Source organism: Chiloscyllium punctatum, chromosome 17 (assembly GCF_047496795.1).
Source record: "Chiloscyllium punctatum isolate Juve2018m chromosome 17, sChiPun1.3, whole genome shotgun sequence".
NCBI classification, from domain to species: Eukaryota; Metazoa; Chordata; class Chondrichthyes; order Orectolobiformes; family Hemiscylliidae; genus Chiloscyllium; species Chiloscyllium punctatum.
Window position 1 is genome coordinate 47,018,801 of NC_092755.1, and position 19,717 is coordinate 47,038,517.

A 19,717-nucleotide genomic window follows, 5' to 3' on the forward strand; every position below is an offset into this window, starting at 1 on the left:
TCTTTAGCTATACAACTGATTTCTAGCATAACCATAAATAATCTAGCCAACCTATCAATAAGCGGCGCTTGATCCATCACTGCCCTTTATCCTTTCACACTAAAAGGTGTCTATTCTGAATGCAGAATTTGATCTTCCCCTCCTTAAATCAGTGAAGGACAGAAAAGGGGTAAGCTTTCACTTTTAGCACCTGGATGTTAAGCAGCAGCATTGAAAAGAAGATGTGGCAATGGAACAAAAAAAAACACCAACAACAGAACACAGCCAATTTTTTTTTCCCCACAGAAGGGAACTGCTTGTCCTGAGAGACAAAATGGTCCATCACTCTATCTCAATCTGCCTATTAAAGTCAGCACATACAACAATCTCTCCATATGAGATAGGTCAACATTTCCTATCAGATTTCCTGATGTTGCATTGTCAAACTTGTAGGCTGAAAGAAATATTTTTCATACTTGACTAACCCATTAACACATCAAGGTCCAGGCTAGCATTAGCAGAAGTGGAACAGCCACAACCTGTCCTAGCCATTTGTTCCAACTCTCATTGTTATGGGTCCTTCCGATCAAAATACAAGCTTTTTTTGGTTTGGGTCTTTTTTAATTGCACTTTGCAAATATAAAAAAATCCCTCTTCTACCTGAACAATTCAAAATGTTAGAGTTAAAAAATCACACAACACCAGGTTATAATCCAACAGGTTTATTTGGAAGCACTAGCTTTCGGAGCGCTGCTCCTTCATCAGGTGGTGATGGAATGTAAGACTGTAGGAGATGGAATTTATAGCAGAAGTCTACAATATCATGTAACTGAAATTATAGATGGAAAAAGACCTGGATTGTTTGTTAAGTCACTCATCTTTTAGAATGACCATATTGGTTTCAGCTCTTTCTTATGTAAATCCCAGAACATTTTTGAAGTTATACTCCCAAGTGAACTTTGTTAATCTAGAAGACCTAACAGATGACTATAACAAAATATCTGCAAGATTTAGGGATACGTTTGGGCCTGGTTAAAATTAGTTACATTCTCAAGTGAACTTTGTTAAATAAAAGACAATCTAACCACCCCTTGATATTAAATGGCATTATCATCACTGAATGCCCCAGAATCAAAATCCTGGGGGTTATTATTGATCAGAAACTCAACTGGACTCACCACATAAATGCAGTGCTACAAGAGCAGGTCAAAGGCTAGAAATACTGGAGCAAGTAAATTACCTCCTGACTCCCCAAAGGCTGACAACGATCTACAAAGCACAAGTCAGGAGTGTGATGGAATACTCCCTGCTTGCCTCGATAAGTGCAGACCCAACAACCCTCAAGGAGCTTGACACCATCTAGGACAAAACAGCTCACATGACTGGCGCAACATCCTCAAGCATCCACTCCCTCCACCACCAACACTCAGTAGCAGCTGTGTGTACTATCTACAAGCTGCACTGCAAAACTTCACCAACGATCCTCAGACAGCACTTTCCAAACCCACAACCACTTCCATCTGGAAGGACAATGGCAGCAGATAAATGGCATTATCATCTGTAAGTTCCCCTCCAAGCCAATCACCATTCTGACTTGGAAATATATCACCACTGTCGCTAGGTCAAAATCCTGGAATTCCCTCCTTAATGGCTTTATGGGTCACCCGCAGCAGGTGGACTGCAGTGGTTCAAGGTGGCAGCTCACCACCACCTTCTCAAGGTTAACTAGGGACGGACAACCAGCAATGCCCGAATCCCACAAAATGAATCAATTTTCAAAACATCGTGATCTCCTTCGAGATTCTTGTCAGTACGTGCTGAACAATATGAAAACCTGGATTAGCAACAAACGCTTGCTGGTATATTTCCCATGTAGAGAAATACAAGGATAACAGCCAATAAATTGGTGACTGAATGAAACCTTGACATTTCAAATCAACGTGTTGTAAATATCATACCACCCAAACAACTTCCATATCAATACTCTTCTTCCCTACAAGGGTATTGTCTGAACACAAATTCATCCTTTGGCCAAAGAAGACAACATTACAGCAATCTGTTAGCTATACACATGGCATGTAATGTTTAAAGGACGGGTTAAGAAGCACACCTTCTTTTAAACTGTTTAATGGACTGCAGGCAATCAGCCAAACTGTATTTATTAGCCATCCCTAAATGCCCTGAAAATCATGTTTTGTCTCACTAGCAACATTCCCTCAACTGTCTGCACAGGTCCCTTTGTGCATTAGCAACTTCCAGAATCGGAAGTCAATGCCAATTGCCATGCGTGGAACACGGAACAGCTGCCCCTACATATCTTTGCTCACAGGGGTCATTCACTGGAAATCAAGCCCACTATTCCAAAAATGGTCATAAATGTGAAAACATGGCTAAAACGTAAATGCCCAATTTTCTCTGTCTAATTCAGGTTAAAAGAATGTGCACACCAGGTTATTTTCATTGATTACAGCAAATAGCTACTATCATGTTAAACTGCTTCTAACCAACAGCAAGAACGAATTGCAACTCCATAACAACATCTTCGCACTTTTAAAATTTCAAGACACCTACAAACAGACACACAAAAAGTGACAAGACAAAGATATTATAGGTGCAAAAAGGGGAAAGGAAAGAAAAAACAGCTCCACAGACCAACCTGGATCACACCATTCTCTTTCTTGCACTCCTTTCCATTCTTTGCTGACAAGGGGAGATTGTCCATACACTAATGCTGCTTTCCATTCACAAGTAGAGAATTGACTCCATGTAAAAGCATCTCAAAGCTGCTTTTCCCTCCTTTCCTTTTAAGAGGCAATTTGCAGAGAGAGCAATTTGCAGGGGAGATGGTGAAAGAGAACAGCTATTGGAAAATGTTCTGTTACTTATGCACACAGGAAAGGGAAAGAGATTGAGGTGCACTCTCTTTGAGGGGCTGTAACCACTTCCTCAAAAACCAATCAAGTGGTTGAACTGCACTGACCTTTCCTGTGCCCACCACAACTGGTTGACTGCCTCTGGGCAAAACTGCCCTGAGCACAAACGCTTGGAATTGATGCATCTATTATCATCCCCCTACCACCCACTCCCCACTGTTTAAGGCAGCATTGTAAATACAACTCACAATTAGTCCAGTAAATCATCCTAAAAACTACATTTTCCAGTTTCCTTAGTTTAAAGCTTTTGACATTTTTTAGTCCATAATTCAAAAATAAAGCTTTTTTTTGCACATTGCTTGACATCAGTGTGAAATTCAGAACCATTAAAAACCTCTTAAGAGATAGAACATGAAGAATCATGTGATTCCCTTCCTTCAGTCTATGTAAGGAGAGATGTGTAAACCAATGTATTTATTAAGAGGGTAGGTCAGGGATAAATTCTTGGCAGGCAATCAACTGTTTCATAAAGCATACTGATGGATGCAGAGAAGATCAAGCCAGATGGTAATGAATTAATGAATTTCCTGAAGTTTTTGAGTCTTTGTGTAGGGTCAGAAAGGTAATCTAGTTCAAAGTTTGTGAGAAGATTTGTAGCTCGGGTGCTCGTTGTTGTGGTTCTGTTCGCCGAGCTGGGAATTTGTGTTGCAGACATCTCGTCTCCTGTCTAGGTGACATCCTCAGTGCTTGGGAGCCTCCTGTGAAGCGCTTCTGTGATGTTTCCTCCGGCATTTTATAGTGGTTTGTCTCTGCCGCTTCCAGTTGTCAGTTCTAGCTGTCCGCTGCAGTGGCCGGTATATTGGGTCCAGGTCGATGTGTTTGTTGATAGAATCTGTGGATGAGTGCCATGCCTCTAGGAATTCCCTGGCTCTTCTCTGTTTGGCTTGTCCTGTAATAGTGGTGTTGTCCCAGTCGAACGCCTGTTGCTTGTCATTTGCATGTGTGGCTACTAAGAATAGCTGGTTCGACTGGGACAACACTACTATTATAGGACAAGCTAAACAGAGAACAGCCAGGGAATTCCTAGAGGAATTTGCAGGGGAGATGGTGAAAGAGAACAGCTATTGGAAAACGTTCTGTTACTTATGCACACAAGAAAGGGAAAGAGATTGAGGTGCACTCTCTTTGCGGGGCTGTAACCACTTCCTCAAAAACCAATCAAGTGGTTGAACTGCACTGACCTTTCCATAGATTCAATCAATAAGCACATCGACCTGGACCCAATATACCGACCACTGCAACAGACAGCTGGAACTGACAACCGGAAGCAGCAGATTCAAATCACTATAAATGCTGGAGGAAAGATCACAGAAGCGCTTCACAGGAGGCTCCCAAGCACTGAGGATGTCACCTAGACAGGGGACGAAACGTCTGCAACACAAATTCCCAGTGACCACTAAACAAATAGGGTCTTGCATGCTTGCAGTTCACAAAAGTGGAGAGTTCAGGGAATTTACCTAGCTTCTTTAAAGTAGCACAACACCCAACAATGTTTCATAGAAGTGTTATCTGAGGTCCTGTTTTTCAGATGCTCAGACTGACATACAAGATCTCATAAGAGTATAACATGCAACTCCCCCTAGGGAGTTCTCCTGCTTCCCCAGCCAATAGTTCCCTCAAATAATAATGTGACGACAACTTAACTGATCATTCTCTCAATGTTGCTTGATAAACCCTGCTGTAGATATTGTTATATATCCAAATGTGGCAACCAGTAATTACAGTTCAGAATTCATCAGGAGTTAGAAAAGCACTGTGAAACATTCCGAGGACATGAAACATACTAAAATAAACTGGCAGTTTCCTGTGGAGACATGACAGCCAACGCTTTGAGTGCTTAATCATGAGCTCATGTTTGTTTTCCAACATGTCAAAACAGAGTGAATGTTTCTAAAGAATAATCCTACAAGAGAGGCTTCAAAGGGATACAAGTGTCAAGCTAGCAAAATTATAAAGTGCTTAACAGGTCAAGGAGCACGTTTAGGCAACCTATTGATTACATCCTCAGTCAAAAGATGAACAGAAGCTGAATTTCAGAGGACTAGAGGTGCAAGTGACTACCTTCAACACCTAGACAGTGCGACGACAGTACAACATCAAGGAGCTTGAAGATATTTTAAGTCAATTGCGAATAAGGCAGGAAACTCTCTCTCCACTTTGGTGGAGTCATACTTGCCACAAAAGAAAAGATATTCATCTTTCTGGAGGCTAATCAAACCAACTCCAGGATATAACTGTTCTTTAGAGTAGATATTTTTTAAACAACCTGTCCAGACATGCTATGACATACCTCTGGAATAGGTAGGACTTCTGAACCTTGGCTCAGAAATAGGAGCATTACCACGATACCTCAAGAGCCCACATTCCTCCAGGCACGTCTCTTCTAGTCAAACTACTCAGATGTTATTACACACCTCTGAGCAGTTGGGACTTGAACCCAGGCCTCCTGGTTCAGAGGTAAGGACACTGCTATTGCATCACAAGAGCCCCCTTTCCTCACAGAAATGTACTAGGTCCAACGATTTTCAGCTATTCATCAGTCACCTTCTTGCAATCAGATTCCACAACAGGATGATGACTGGCATGTACAGTATTACTACAACTCCTCAGATACTGAAATAGCCCATGCCCATACTTGTATGTAACAAGTCCCAGACAACTTTCAGCTTCAGGTTATGAAGTAGCAAGTAAACATTCATAGAACAGGACAGCACAGTACAGGTCCTTTGGCCTTTAATGTTGTGACGACCTCATCATCTTGTACACTTCTATCAAGGCACCTCTCATCCTTCTTTGCTCCAATGAGAAAAGCCTTAGCTCTCTCAACCTTTCTTCATAAGACATGCCCTCCAGTCCAGGCAATTTCTGGTAAATCTCCTCTACACCCTCTCTAAAGCTTCCACATCCTTCCGATAAGAGGTGACCAGAACGGAACACAATATTCCAAGTGTGGTGTAACCAGGTCTCTATAGAGGTGCAGCATAACCTCGAAGCTCTTAAACTCAATGCCCTTGCTAATGAAAGCCAACACATCATACACCTTCCTAACAACCCTATCAACTTGGGTGGCAACTTTGAGGGATCTATGAACGTGCACCCCAAGATCTCTCTGTTCCTCCATACTGCCAAGAATCCTGCCTTTAACCCTGTATTTTGTATTCAAATTCAACTTCCAAAGTGAATCGCTTCGCACTTTTCCAACCTGAACTCCATCTGCCATTCATCAACCCAGTTCTGCATCCTGTCAATGTAACATACAGCAGCCCTCCACACTATCTACCACTCCACCAACCATTGGCAAACTTACTTACCCACCCTTCCTCTTCCTCATCCAAGTTATTTATAAAAATCACAAAGAGCAGAGGTCCCAGAACCGATCCCTGTGGAACACCATCAATCACCAAGCTCCAGGCTGAATACTTTACATCTACTACCACCCTCTGTTGTCTATGGGCCAACCAATTCTGTATCCAGACAGCTAAATTTCCCTGTATCCCATGCCTCCTTACTTTCTGAATGAGCCTACCATGGGGAACCTCAAACACCTTGCTAAAATCCATAGACATCATATCCACTGCTCTACCTTCATCAATGTGTGTTGTCACATCCTCAAAGAATTCAATAAAGCTTGTGAGATATGACCTGCCCCTCACAAAGCCATTCTGACTATCAAACTATGGTTTCCCAAGTAATCATAAATCCTGTGTCTCAGAATATTTTGCCCACCATAGACAGAAGAGTGACTGGTCTGTAATCCCCAGGATTATCCCTATTCCCTGTCTTTAACAAGGGAATAACATTTGCCACTATCCAATCATCTGGCACTACTCCAGTGGACAGTGAGGACACAAAGATCATCGCCAAAAGCACAGCAATCTCCACCCTTGCTTCCTGTAGTGACCTTGGGTATATCCTGCCTGGCCCATGGGACTTATCTATCCTCATGTTTTGCAAAGTTTTCAGCACATTTTCCTTCTTAACATCAACCTGTTTGAGCATATCTGTCTGTTTCATGCAGTCCTCGCAAACAACAAGTGGCACAGTGGTTAGCACTGCTGCCTCACAGCACCAGAGACCTGGGTTCAATTCCTGCCTCAGGCAACTGTCTGTGTGGAGTTTGCACATTCTCCCAGTGTCTGCGTGGGTTTCCTCCGGGTGCTCTGGTTTCCTCCCACAGTCCAAAAATGTGCAGGTTAGGTGAATTGGCCATGCTAAATTGCCCGTCGTGTTAGGTGTAGGTCTGGGTGGGTTGCTCTTCAGACGGTCGGTGTGGACTTGTTGGGCTGAAGGGCCTGTTTCCACATTGTAAGTAATCTAATCAACAAGGTCCCTCTCACTAGTGAATACTGAAACAATGTAGTCCCCTACCTCCTCCGACTCCAGGCGCAAGTTCCCTTCACTATCCCTGATCGGTCCTACCCTCACTCTGGCCATCCTCATGTTCTTCACATAAGTGTAAAACACATCGGGGTTTTCCTTAATCCTACCCGCTAAAGATTTTTCATGCTCCCTTCTAGCTCTCCTAACTCCATTCTTCAGATCCTGCCTGGTCACCTTGTAACCCTCTGGTGTCCTGTCTGATCCTTGCCTCCTCAGCCTTAAGTAAGCTTCCTTCTTCCTCTTGACTAGATGTTCCACATCCCTTGTCACCTAAGATGCTTTCAACCTATCATCCCTTCCTTGCCTCAGTGGTCAAACTTGTCTAGCACGATCAGCAAGTGCTCCCTAAATAACCGCCACATTTCTGGCATGTAATCTCGAAATGGAGAAAGGTGATTAGTGGTGTTCCACAGAGGTCAGTGTTGGGGCCACTATTGTTTGTGATATACATAAATGATCTGGAAGAGGGTACTGTTGATCTGATCAGTAAGTTTGCAGATGAGATGAAGATTGGTGGAGTAGCAGAAAGCATAGAGGACTGTCAAAGAATACAGGAGAATACAGATAGACTGGAGAGTTGGGTGGAGAAGTGGCAGATGGAGTTCAATCCAGGAAAATGTGAGGTGCTGCATTTTGGGAAGTCAAATTCTAGAGCGAACTATACTGTAAATGGGAGAGCCTTGGGAAAAGTTGATGAGCAGAGAGATCTGGGAGTTCAGGTCCATTGTACCCTGAAGGTGGCTGCACAGCTGGATAGAGTGGTTAAGAAGGCATTTGGTATGCTTGCCTTCATCAGACGGGGTATTGAGTGTAACAACTGGCAGGTTATGTTAAAACTGTACAAGACTTTGGTTTGGCAGCATTTAGAATACTGTGAGCAGTTCTGGTCACCACATTACCAAAAGGATGTAGATGCTTTGGACAGGGTGCAAAGAAGGTTTACGAGGATGTTGCCTAGTACAGAAGGTGCCAGCTATGAAGACAGGTTGAGTAGGTTAGGATTGTTTTCATTAGAAAAAAGGAGAATGAGGGGGGACCTGATTGGGGTCCATAAAATCATGAAGGGTATAGATAGGTTTGGATTGGCTCACGCTTGGAGGGCCAAAGGGCCTATTCTTTGTTCTTCATTCTTTCCTGAGAACATCTATTCCAAATTTAAGCACCCCAGTTCCTACCTAATAGCATTGTAATTCCACCGCTCCACCCCCCCCACCACCCCCCCACCCCCCCCCCCCACCAATTGAATACTTTCTCATACCATCTGCTCCTTTCCCTCTCCATGACTATAGTAAAGGTCATCAAGTTGTGATCACTTTCACTGAAACATTCTCCCACCAAAAGATCCAACATCTGACATAGTTCGTTGCCAAGCACCAAATCCAATATGGCCCTCTGGTCAGCCTGTCTTCATACTGAGTCAGGAATCCTTCCTGGATACACCTGACAAAAACTGCTCCACCCAAACTGTTTAAACTAAGGAGGTTTCAATCAATATCAGGGAAACAACAACCCATTACTTCTACATATTTCCAAACTCTGCCTCCCAATCTGCTCCTCCATGTCTCTGTTGCTACTGGAGAATCTGTAGAAAACTCCAAATCAAGTGACTGCTCCTTTCCTGTTTCTGAATTCCACCCATACTGACTCTGTTGACAAACCCTTTTCAACTGCCTCCCTTTCTGCAGCTGTGATTCTATCCCTGATTAGCAATGCCACTTCCCCCCTCCTCCATTCCTTTTGAAACATCAAGACCCTGGATCATCCAACAACCATTCCTGCCTCTGTGATATCCAAGTCTCCTTAATGGCCACTATATCATAGTTCCAAGCACTGCTCCATGCTCTAGGTTCATCACCCTTATTCCTGACATTTCATGGGCTAAAATAAACACACTTCAATCCATCACTGCAACTTTGCCCTATCAACTGTCTATCCTTCCTCACATATTCTCTGCACACTGTATCTGACTGTTCATTATCTACTGCAACATCTGATCCATACCTCCGGTTCCTACCCCCTCGCCAAACTAATTTAAACCTTCCCGAAGAGGTCTATCAAATCTCCTGCCCAGGATATTGGCGTCCCCCAGTTCAGATGCAAATTGTCCTTCTTGTACAGGTCCCACCTTCCCCAATAATATCCCAAAAGGTATACCGATGATCCACATATCTGAAGCCCTCCCTTCTACACCAGCCCTGCAGTCACATTTTCATCTGCACTCAGTCTCTATTCCTAGCCTCACTAGCTCGTGGCACTGGTAGCAATCCTGAAACTACTATTCTGCTCATCCTGCCTTTTAGTTTCCAACCTAACTCCCTATACTCACTTTCCAGGTCCTCCTCCCTTTTTCATAGGTATGACATTGGTACCAGCATGTATCGTGACTTCTGGCTGCTCTCCCTCCCCTTAAGAATCCTGCAGACTTTATCAGAGACATCCCTGACCCTGGCACCTGGGAGGCAACATACCATCCAGTAGCCTTGTATGCAACCACAGAATGTCCTGTCTGTTCCTCTGACCATTGAATCTCCTATCACTATCACTCTCCTAATCTCCCCAGCTTCCCTTCTGAGCCAGAGACCTGGTTTAGATTAGATTAGATTAGATTAGATTACTTACAGTGTGGAAACAGGCCCTTCGGCCCAACAAGTCCACACCGCCCCGCCGAAGCGTAACCCACCCATACCCCTACATCTACATTTACCCCTTACCTAACACTATGGGCAATTTAGCATGGCCAATTCACCTGACCCTGCACATCTTTGGACTGTGGGAGGAAACCGGAGCACTCGGAGGAAACCCACGCAGACACGGGGAGAACGTGCAAACTCCACACAGTCAGTCGCCTGAGGCGGGAATTGAACCCGGGTCTCCGGCGCTGTGAGGCAGCAGTGCTAACCACTGTGCCCCTGGTGGGTCCCTCCCAACAACTGTATCCAAAACAGTACACTTATGGTCAAGGCTGCCGGCTACAGGGGGTCCATGCACCATCTGCCCGTTCCCTTTCCCTCTCTTGATGGTCACCCAGCTACTTTTATTCTGTAATTTAGGTGTAACTGTTTCCTTATAACTCCTCTCTATCACCCTCTCAGCCTCTTGAATGATCCAAATTTCATCCAGCTGCAGTTCCCTAACATGGTCTGCGAGGAGCTGGAGTTGGGTGCACTTCTCGAAGGTGAAGTCAGCAGGGACACTAGTGCTGATCCTTACCTCCCACATCCTGCAAGAGGAGCATCTAACTGCCCAAACCTCCATCCCCTCTGCTCTAAATTGCCAAGAGATTCATGTTGCACAAGTGCCATGAAATGGCTAAAAGCAGCAAGAAAGAATCGAACTATATTCCCTTGAAATTTAATAGCATTGGAATACCTGAATTCACTCATCATCAATATTGTGGGGTTTAACATGGAGCAGAAATATAACTGGAGTAGTCATATAAATTCTGTGGCTGCAACAAGGCAAAAATGAAAGTGAGGAACTCACCTAATCCCCCCAAAAACATTCCACCAGTTATAACTCCTCTTTGCACTACAACACCGCTCATATCCATAACTTCCACCACCAATAAGGGCAAAATACATGGGAACATCACCTCCTGCAGGTGACCCTCCATGCCACACACTATTCTGTCTTTGAATAAATTTAGACCCAGAAACAATGTCCATCAAGGGATTATCTTCTCCACATGGTAGTAGCAGTTCAAGACCATGACTCCTAATATGTGATATGCTCACATCCTTCAACATACAAAGTACCTGTTTCCATCTTAGCTTACCCAAATTTATCCTTCTATTCAATTTCTCTCTTACATACTTAGATGTTTAGTGCAAAGCCAGCAACATCATTTGCCTCAAACATTTGGTGTGATAGTAAGTTCCACATTCTAAGGAAATAAGTTTTTCTTCCAATAGGGACACATTGATTGTAGGTATTTTTATTCAACTTGTTCAGACATGTTATTGTAATGATTTTAACCAGGTCAGCTAGGTGGATTTCATAGAATAAGAGTGGAGTTGTTAATCTGGTCCAGTCAGGGAGCTCTGAATGACAGATATAAACAGGAGTGTCAGACATCCTGTTCACTTAGCGTGCTAGCCCTGAGGGAGCTGGATAAGTGTCAAGGACTTTCTATGTATAAATAAAGGGTGAATTGGTGATAGGATACCAGCCTCTGTAGAATTATTTCAGTTACATCACATCTCTGGGAGTTAACAGAACTTGAGAATGAGTGAAAAGACTGATTTTGGTTGCAAGTGACTTCCAAGATGTATGGGTTCCATGAAATTCAAAAAAACCTTTGGCCCACACAGTAAGAGGACATTATCACTATACAAGAGCCTTCTACTCTTGCTTGTACATTACTCTGTTAATTTAATGCTGGTAAGGGAATTAAATAAAGATTCATTTCAGCTTCCTGTAAATAGATACTGAAACTGTGGTTGTTCAGTTCAGAGGTGCACGCCTATAACATTTAACTATATACTCATTTACATGAAGATTTGCTCAGTTCTATCCTTCAACAACATGCTTTCAAGAATAGAACAGGCACTGAACAACTCCAGTGTCAAGGAGATGCTTCATACCAAATATCTCTAACAATAAACTGTCCTTTTCATTTTACTGTAGTACAAAACTTTCCCACAGCCATTTAAACTCAGTTTAACTTTTACCAAAAATACATGATATGGACTGACAGGTATTCAGTCAAGTCCAGCACAATTTAATGATCTCTCAAATGCTGAGAATCCCACAAGGCAATCGCAGTTGATTTTCCTAGTTTCAGGTTAATACCAATGTAATTCACAGATCATACCTTGCTGGACAGACACAGATGTCATGCATATAGAACTTTATAGCTTTAGCTTGTTCTTTGTTCTTGAAATGATAATCAGCCAGCAGGTAATACAACTCATTAACAAGAGGAAGTTCAGAATCTACTCCTTCAGGGAGGGCTGGCACCTTTAAGTCAAAAAGACAGAAAGAAACCATATCAGATCTGCTTTAATCAGACTTCAAACTGTCAGCTTTGTGAAATAGAACAGCATTTACAGGCAGAAACCCAAACATGAATCTAACTAAAAAAAACTAGAAATGTAAACTGCCAGAACAAAGCTGTGAACTGTGACTCATTCACTTCACTACTGTGTGAACAGAACATTGCAGTTGACACTGGGATCTTCTCCCTTGCCCATGCCCCACAAAAAAAAAAGAAATCTAGTTTGGGATTTGACTTGGATAAAAATGGTTAGATTTCCAATATCTGCCTTCCATTCATTGTTCAAAACTGACATTTAAAATGTTTGATATAAAATTAATTCAGGACTCTATCCAGCTGAAAGAGAAACTAAGACATCTCTACGCTCCTTGTGCAGGTCCAATTAGTTAAGCAAAACAATATAGCGATGATATGAAGCAGAACAAGAGAAATTTGTGCCAGAAGATTAGAAAGATGCCAATGTGAAGGGAAAATTGAATAAATTATATAACTAAATTAAAGCACAAGATATTAAACAGAAAATGACAGCAAAGACAGGAAGCTGAGTGAAGCACAAAGGCAAACGATTATTGCATATTTTTCAGGCTGCAATAACAATTGTGTCTCTAGCAATTCATTTTCAGAACAAATAAGAATTACAGATACTCCCAAAATAAGGATAATGAAATGTCAAATGGGCATTCAATGTCTTCAGGAGGGCATTGAGGAAATTGCTTGAATGGGGGCGATAAATTGCATCTTATATCAAAAACAAGTAAATATGAGGTGGTAAATACAAGGGAAAAATACAGAATAGAAACCATATATTACAGCATAAACATTTAGGCGAGTGAGCAGAAATCAGATAAAGTAATGTCGGAAAAATGGAAGAAAAAGCCTGATAAAAATGAAGTACCAAGTTTTAGAAGCATTGGCACAGGATTCACACAAAAACCTAATGCCACCATGATGCTTTGGTGGCATTACACATGCTACTTGACCAGGGAATAATGTCTCACTGAACTCAATTGTACATTCTCTTTTATTTTAGACGGAGTAGCAGTCAAGAGCAGTAGCCAGTTGACCCATTCCTTTCTAACACAGACATTAAAAGGAGTATACAACTACTCTGTCCTAAATCAGCTAACTGAACACAGTTGAGAAATCAAAATCTTAATATCCTTGGATTGTTTAGCTCAGTAATGCATCACATGATGCATTCTTTACATACTACATAATGTAATTTCTGTTTTAATAAGATACTGTTTACTTGAAACTCTGAAATTTAACTCTTGGTAATTCCACCAAAAGTAGCATTGCCAATACCGTGTCAACAGAGCCTTCAATATAGGCTGTTACGCTCTCAATTGAGAGGGGCAGGTTATCCTCATCTCGATCTATCGCAGCAATCTTCTTCAAAAGGTTTGCCAGATCTGCAGACACAGTGCTGGTCTTGTAGCTGTCAAATTCTGGGCAATTCTTGGGCTTGAAATAATCAAACATAAATTCTGCATCATTCCAACCCAGTTCCACCTATATAGTTGAAACATACAGGGGGAAAGACAAGGTGATAATTAATGTTAAGCCATCAGATATGATTTGAAGAACATCCACTCAGAAGGTAGGTAAAGAAATACATGACTGCCCCCATGGAGAACCATCTGGGCTCCTGTTTGGTGGCTGCTTACTGCAACACAGCCAAGGGTAATGATGCAAAGAGTGGAGGATTGCAGCTACAGTTGTTATATGGGCCAAAGTTGTTTTCTTTTCCAATTTCATGGAATCCATAAGCCTTGGAAGTCACTTGCAACCAAAATCAGTCTTTTCATTCATTTTCAGGTACCTCAAGTTGCTGATGACAACAGACCTAGGATGCATTCATGAATAGTACTTTAAAAAGGCCTTTTCAAACTTCCAAATTTAATTTTACTCAAGTGAATAGACAGCTGACAAATCAAAGCACAAATGGAATGGAGAATAGTTTCATGGTTGCATATAACCCAGGCATAAGTTTCAATACCCCACTATTTATACTGTAAAATCTTTATCTGTTCAGCCACTAACTCAGTGGTCCAGTGTTAGTACTGCTGCTTCACAGCCACAGGGTCCTGGGTTCAATTCCACCCTTGAACCACTGTCTGTGTGGAGTTTGCATTACTTCCTGGCGTCTGCATGGGTTTTCTCCAATGCTTCAGTTTCCTCACACAATCCAAAGTTGTGCCGGTTAGGTGGATTGAACATGCTAAATTTCCCATTGTGTCTGGGGATATGCAGGCTAGGTGGATTAGCCATGGGAAGTGCAGGGTTACAGGGTGGGTGTGGGCGAATTGCTTTTTGGAAGGTCGGCATGGACTCGGTAGGCCAAACAGCCTGCTTCCATACTGTAGGGATTCTTTGAAACTCATCATGGCCCATATTTGCGAAGTAAAATTCTTCTCTCCAGTTCATCATTAAATTAAAAATAAATGACTTGGAATCACCAAACAGACAGAATGCAGTACAAGATCACAGTTGTTAAGATACAGAAAGAGGCTGTTTGATTCTTTGTGGGCATTTTGAAAGCAATTCCAGAATAATTAGTACTCAGGGACTAATTTCACAGCTGAGTGGAAAGTTTTCTGGTACTGCTTTCTCCATGATAAAACATCTTACTTTACCTAGGCTTGCAACATAATTTATTCATAACTACACACCTGCTGAGCAGAGTGCTCCTCCAGATACCTAGCCTTACTCTTCTTGCTAGGATAGGCATATAAACAGTAAAAGCACTGCTCAAGGGCAGTCTCCAGCTCTTCTTTAAAGGGGTGGGCATCTTCTGGTCTTGATGCAGACAATTCCTTCTGAAGGACTCGAACCTATCAAGAAAAGCATATTTCTCAACAGTAAACCAAATAACATTAAACTCCACTGTACAAATAGAGGCCATTCCACTCAAACGGTCAATGTCAGTGCTTCTGCTCCACAACAGACTTCTCCCACCTTAGTTAACCAAATCAGCAAATCACTTTTCAGTTCTCCTTCGTATGCTTTTCCAACTCCCTCCTCCCTCCACCTCAATTACACCTTCTGGTCAAAAGCTCCACATCCTAGTCACCCTCTGAATAAAGACTTTTCTGCTGAAAGTCTCACTAGAATTTTTAGTGATTGTGTTATATCGATGGTCCCTGCTTCTAGTCCTCAAGTCCTGACCTTATGTGCCTACCTTATGGTACCCTTTTTAGTTGTCTCCAACAAAGTACTCTGAAGACTTCTCCTCTCAAGCAAGAGCTGGAGTTTGTTCAGCTTTACCTGATAAATACATTCTCTCAAATCTAATCCTACATAAAAGTCTAGCTCATTCAAACAGCACAAGAATCAAGGAAGGAGTTCCATTGTTTCTCATGTTATGTTTGTAAGGATTGAAACAAAGTGGAAAAGTGGAACTGTGTGGTCACTTATTGGTCACACAAGGGCATATTTTTACCTGAAGAAGCTGGATTTTACACTTTTATGAGAAAGTTGGGTTAAAATAAACAAGCAGCTCAGCAAGAGCATTTGGATTGTTTTAAGTAACAATTTTACTGCAAAGCTAAGGCATGACTGTGACTTGGTCAAATTCATTCACAAAAAGGATGGGCAGGACAGGTGAGGCAAACCATAGTTCAGGAATATCATTGGGGAAAAGTGTACAAAAAGAAAAAATGTCTATGGATAAGATTCTAGTTTTTGGTGACTTTTTTTTTTGGTTTTCGGCAATGATACCACATTGCAGGTTACACCTAGACCTCCGAAAGCCTGTCCTCAAGCCAGATTACATCTTCCCTCAGTGGAAAAGAAATCAAGATCTTCTGACGAACTACTAAATTGAGGATCCCTGCGATTAGCAACATTGTATCATCACCAAAAACTAAAAGATCTGTTCCAAAATCACCTTCTTTCCCCTTGTGATTTAGAGTCGATCCACAGACTCGCTTCCTTTTTCCATGTTTTATGTCACCATATTCTCTAATAACTGTTAGTCTCATGTGTCATGTTCATGCCATTTGAGAATAAACATCCAAGTTTGAATTTAGAGATGGTATAATTTCAGCTTGCCAATTAGTAATCTCTTTTGCCACGTTAAAGCATAAGTTTACCATAATTAATCATCTTTTGTTCTGTCTTTTACTTTAGTTAATGGTCACAGTCAGGCAAACTAATGACCCCTATGACTAAATGGGTCACATCTCACATTGAATAGTGGGGCCTGATTTTCTGCAGCTCTTCTCACCAGAGTCATGGCATGTTCTAATCAAGGGTACTTACATAGAACTTCAGTAGTGCTCCATCAGAATTACAGCACCAGGATCTTCGCCCCAGGTACTCATGTGCTGTGTTCAGCAACATCAGAGAGGAAGGCAGCATTGGGGTTTCAGGATCTACAAAATGCAGAGGTGTTAACAGAAACAGAAATGTTCTTGGAAACATTGTTTACGGTGGTAATATTGAACAAATCTAAATAGGGCTGTGATAGTCAATTGTATTAACCTGTCAGCATGATACAACTAGCCTCAACATCCCTAAGCAAAACATCCAAGTTTCTCAAACTCAAGCCAGTTACAATTACAATTACTCAAACCAATAGAAAACATAACTACCAGAGCAGAATTGAGTTGCAAAATGCTTTCCATAGGGTATAGCCTGCCAACTCCTACTGTGTGGACTCTCAGATGAAGAATATACACTTGAGTTCTGAGTGCCATTCGATGCCACATCAAGTAGCTGACATCATGAGAGAAGGAAGAAAACAACTTCTCCAAACTAGAAATGAGCTCTCCATCTGCTCACCACTGGTCAGAAATGGCAAACTCTATCCCCAATATCCAGAAATGTCCAGTAACAGGAGGTGGTCATCAAACAACACCCCAATTTTAGTTTACACTCTAAAATCATGTTCACAATCTCAGATTCCCTGTAATTCTCAGTTCAAAGACTTTCTGTCTCTGAAACATCAGGCATCTGTTTAAATCTCAGTCATAATCAGACCACTGAAACTCTCATCCCCTCCAAACTGCTACAATTCTTTACAAGCTCCATCCCCTTCTCTCTTCCTTTCATAAACTCCAGATTATGCACAATTCTGCTGCTTGTAGCCCAACCCACATCATCTCATTTGCCCAGGAGCTATGGAGTTCAATGAGGACAAGTGCGAGGTATTTTACTCGAGAGCCAACAAAGATAGGCCAGAAATGTTTTCTCAATGTTGACAAGCTCAGAACTATAAATGAACATATGAATTAAGAGCAGAAGTAGGTGTGTAGAGAAGAACTTTGACTCTTGGATCTCTTTACAGTTGTGGGCAGCACGGTGGCACAGTGGTTAGCACTGCTGCCTCACAGCGCCAGAGACCCGGGTTCAATTCCCACCTCAGGCGACTGACTGTGTGGAGTTTGCACGTTCTCCCAGTGTCTGCGTGGGTTTCCTCTGGGTGCTCCGGTTTCCTCCCACAGTCCAAAGATGTGCAGGTCAGGTGAATTGGCCATGCTAAATTGCCCGTAGTGTTAGGTAAGGGGTAAATGTAGGAGTATGGGTGGGTTGCGTTTCGGCGGGTCGGTGTGGACTTGTTGGGCCGAAGGGCCTGTTTCCACACTGTAAGTAATCTAATCTAGTGACTAATTAGTGTATACACACATACCAAGGAGCTGGAGCCTAAAGTGCCAAAGTCATGTCAAAACATTCTAGCTAGACTCCATTCAGAACAGAGTTTAGTACTGGAGTCCACACCTCAGCAAGTTGATAGTGGCATAGAGTTTGAGCAGTTCTGGTGCATCTGAACAGTGCAATTTTAAAAAAAAAAGGTTACGAAGATAAAGCTTGCATTCTCTGGTGTATAGGGGATTAAGGAGTAATTTAGCAAAGAAATTTGTGAGAGGATACAATAAGGAGAAGGATTTGTTTCTGATGGGAGACCAGACAAGAGGATAGTTTTACAAAATTAGTGCAGGTTCAGGGTTGATGTCCCACATGTTTTTGCAATGTTAGTGGAAAACAGGAACTCTCAAACAAAAGGCTGTGAACACTGGGGGCCAGTTGAAAATTTCAAAACAGGTTGATAAGAGTTTTGTCAGGCAAGAAGAAGAAATTGACATATTTCTCAATACTAATGATGCAAAATGTATGAGGATAGTGTGGGGAAAAAGATATTGAAGTCAATGATCAGCAGTAATGAATGCTGATGCAGGCTTGACTGGCTGAATGGTCTATTCCCATTGTACTTCTCCTCTCTGGCTCCTGCGCCTGAACTAAATACTGTATAGTTAACACTTGTCAAGCTACATTGAGAATAGTGAGGAAAATCCATGGAAAGTCTCAAATTTAAGAAGCAGATTTTACAGAGAGTCATCAAGAAACCAAGAGCCAGAGAAATCAAGCCACATTAGTCCATCTGTATTTGAGGATAAATAGGGCAGCATATCATCTGTATTCATCACTTAACACTGCCAGCAAGTTATAGCAGTGCCTTCAATGCTTATATAGAGTTCCCTTAAACACTTGGCTTTCTAATCACAACACTGAAACATAGCATAGTATACAAAAACAGTTCACCATTCCTTTTGAAAGCTGACAGCACTTGGAAGATAAAGCAGAGTAACATTATTTGCTCGCCTAAACATCACAGGTTCTGCTCTGAACTTCCTTTATCCCTAAATCCAGAAAGTAACACAGACCAGAGTCTTCGCTTTTACAATGCTGGCGACGAAGAGTGTCAAACTCCTCCTCCTCGTGTTTTATGATCCTGTACAAGGTGATCCAAGGCAGCACTGAAGACACAGTTGGCTCTTTGGAATCTTCAGGCACTCCCATACTGCAGTCAATGATCTACAACACAGACACAGGAATTTTGTTTTAAACCTTTTACATGGTGTGAACAGCAAATATTTGATGTTTGTCTGTGTTAATGATTTCAACTGCTAGTAATACAGGAGTGAAACTTGGCTTGATAGATCATAAGTTCCTTTTCTTCAGAGACACACAGACCAGCTCACTGACCTTTCTTCACTCAACTCAAAGAAAATAGTTCTGCCAACTTGAATTACAAAAATAGTTCAAAATTTATTTTCAGCTCCAATGGTCTAGAAACTGCCAAATTTAATTGCATTTCTGCTGGCATGGATCTTTTATGGACGTTTACTCTGACCTAGAACTGTTTGCAGCTCCTTCTCCACCTCTCTCTTTAGGAGATGTATCTTAAACTAGTAAGTACTTCAGCAACTGTCCCATCAGCTGACTTGTTTGGGCATTTGATTTTTTGGGTATGGCTATTTTGACCCAATACTTAAGAAAGCATTTTCTTGCACTCAAAAAGACAAGTCTCCTCCACAGAACTAAAGACCAGAAATCCATTTACTTCTACTTTAGAAGCCAAGTTTCCAGGTAATAATATGTTAGAAACCTTTATCACAATAGTTAGCAGGTTGTATAAAAGATAGGG

General features: G+C 41.9%; 1 protein-coding gene across 5 annotated transcripts in view; it reads right to left on the reverse strand.

Annotated features, from left to right (window-relative positions):
* cabin1 (calcineurin binding protein 1) overlaps nt 1-19,717 on the reverse strand; it is a 477,539-nt gene that overhangs the window by 385,610 nt on the left and 72,212 nt on the right. For all 5 annotated transcript variants that reach the window (XM_072587055.1, XM_072587057.1, XM_072587054.1 and 2 more), the window contains 5 exons: nt 18,954-19,104; nt 16,552-16,664; nt 14,961-15,122; nt 13,594-13,800; nt 12,106-12,251 (listed from right to left, as the gene is read on the reverse strand). In XM_072587055.1, coding sequence (XP_072443156.1) covers nt 12,106-12,251; nt 13,594-13,800; nt 14,961-15,122; nt 16,552-16,664; nt 18,954-19,104 — 779 coding nt within the window. The remainder of the gene's footprint in view (nt 1-12,105; nt 12,252-13,593; nt 13,801-14,960; nt 15,123-16,551; nt 16,665-18,953; nt 19,105-19,717) is intronic.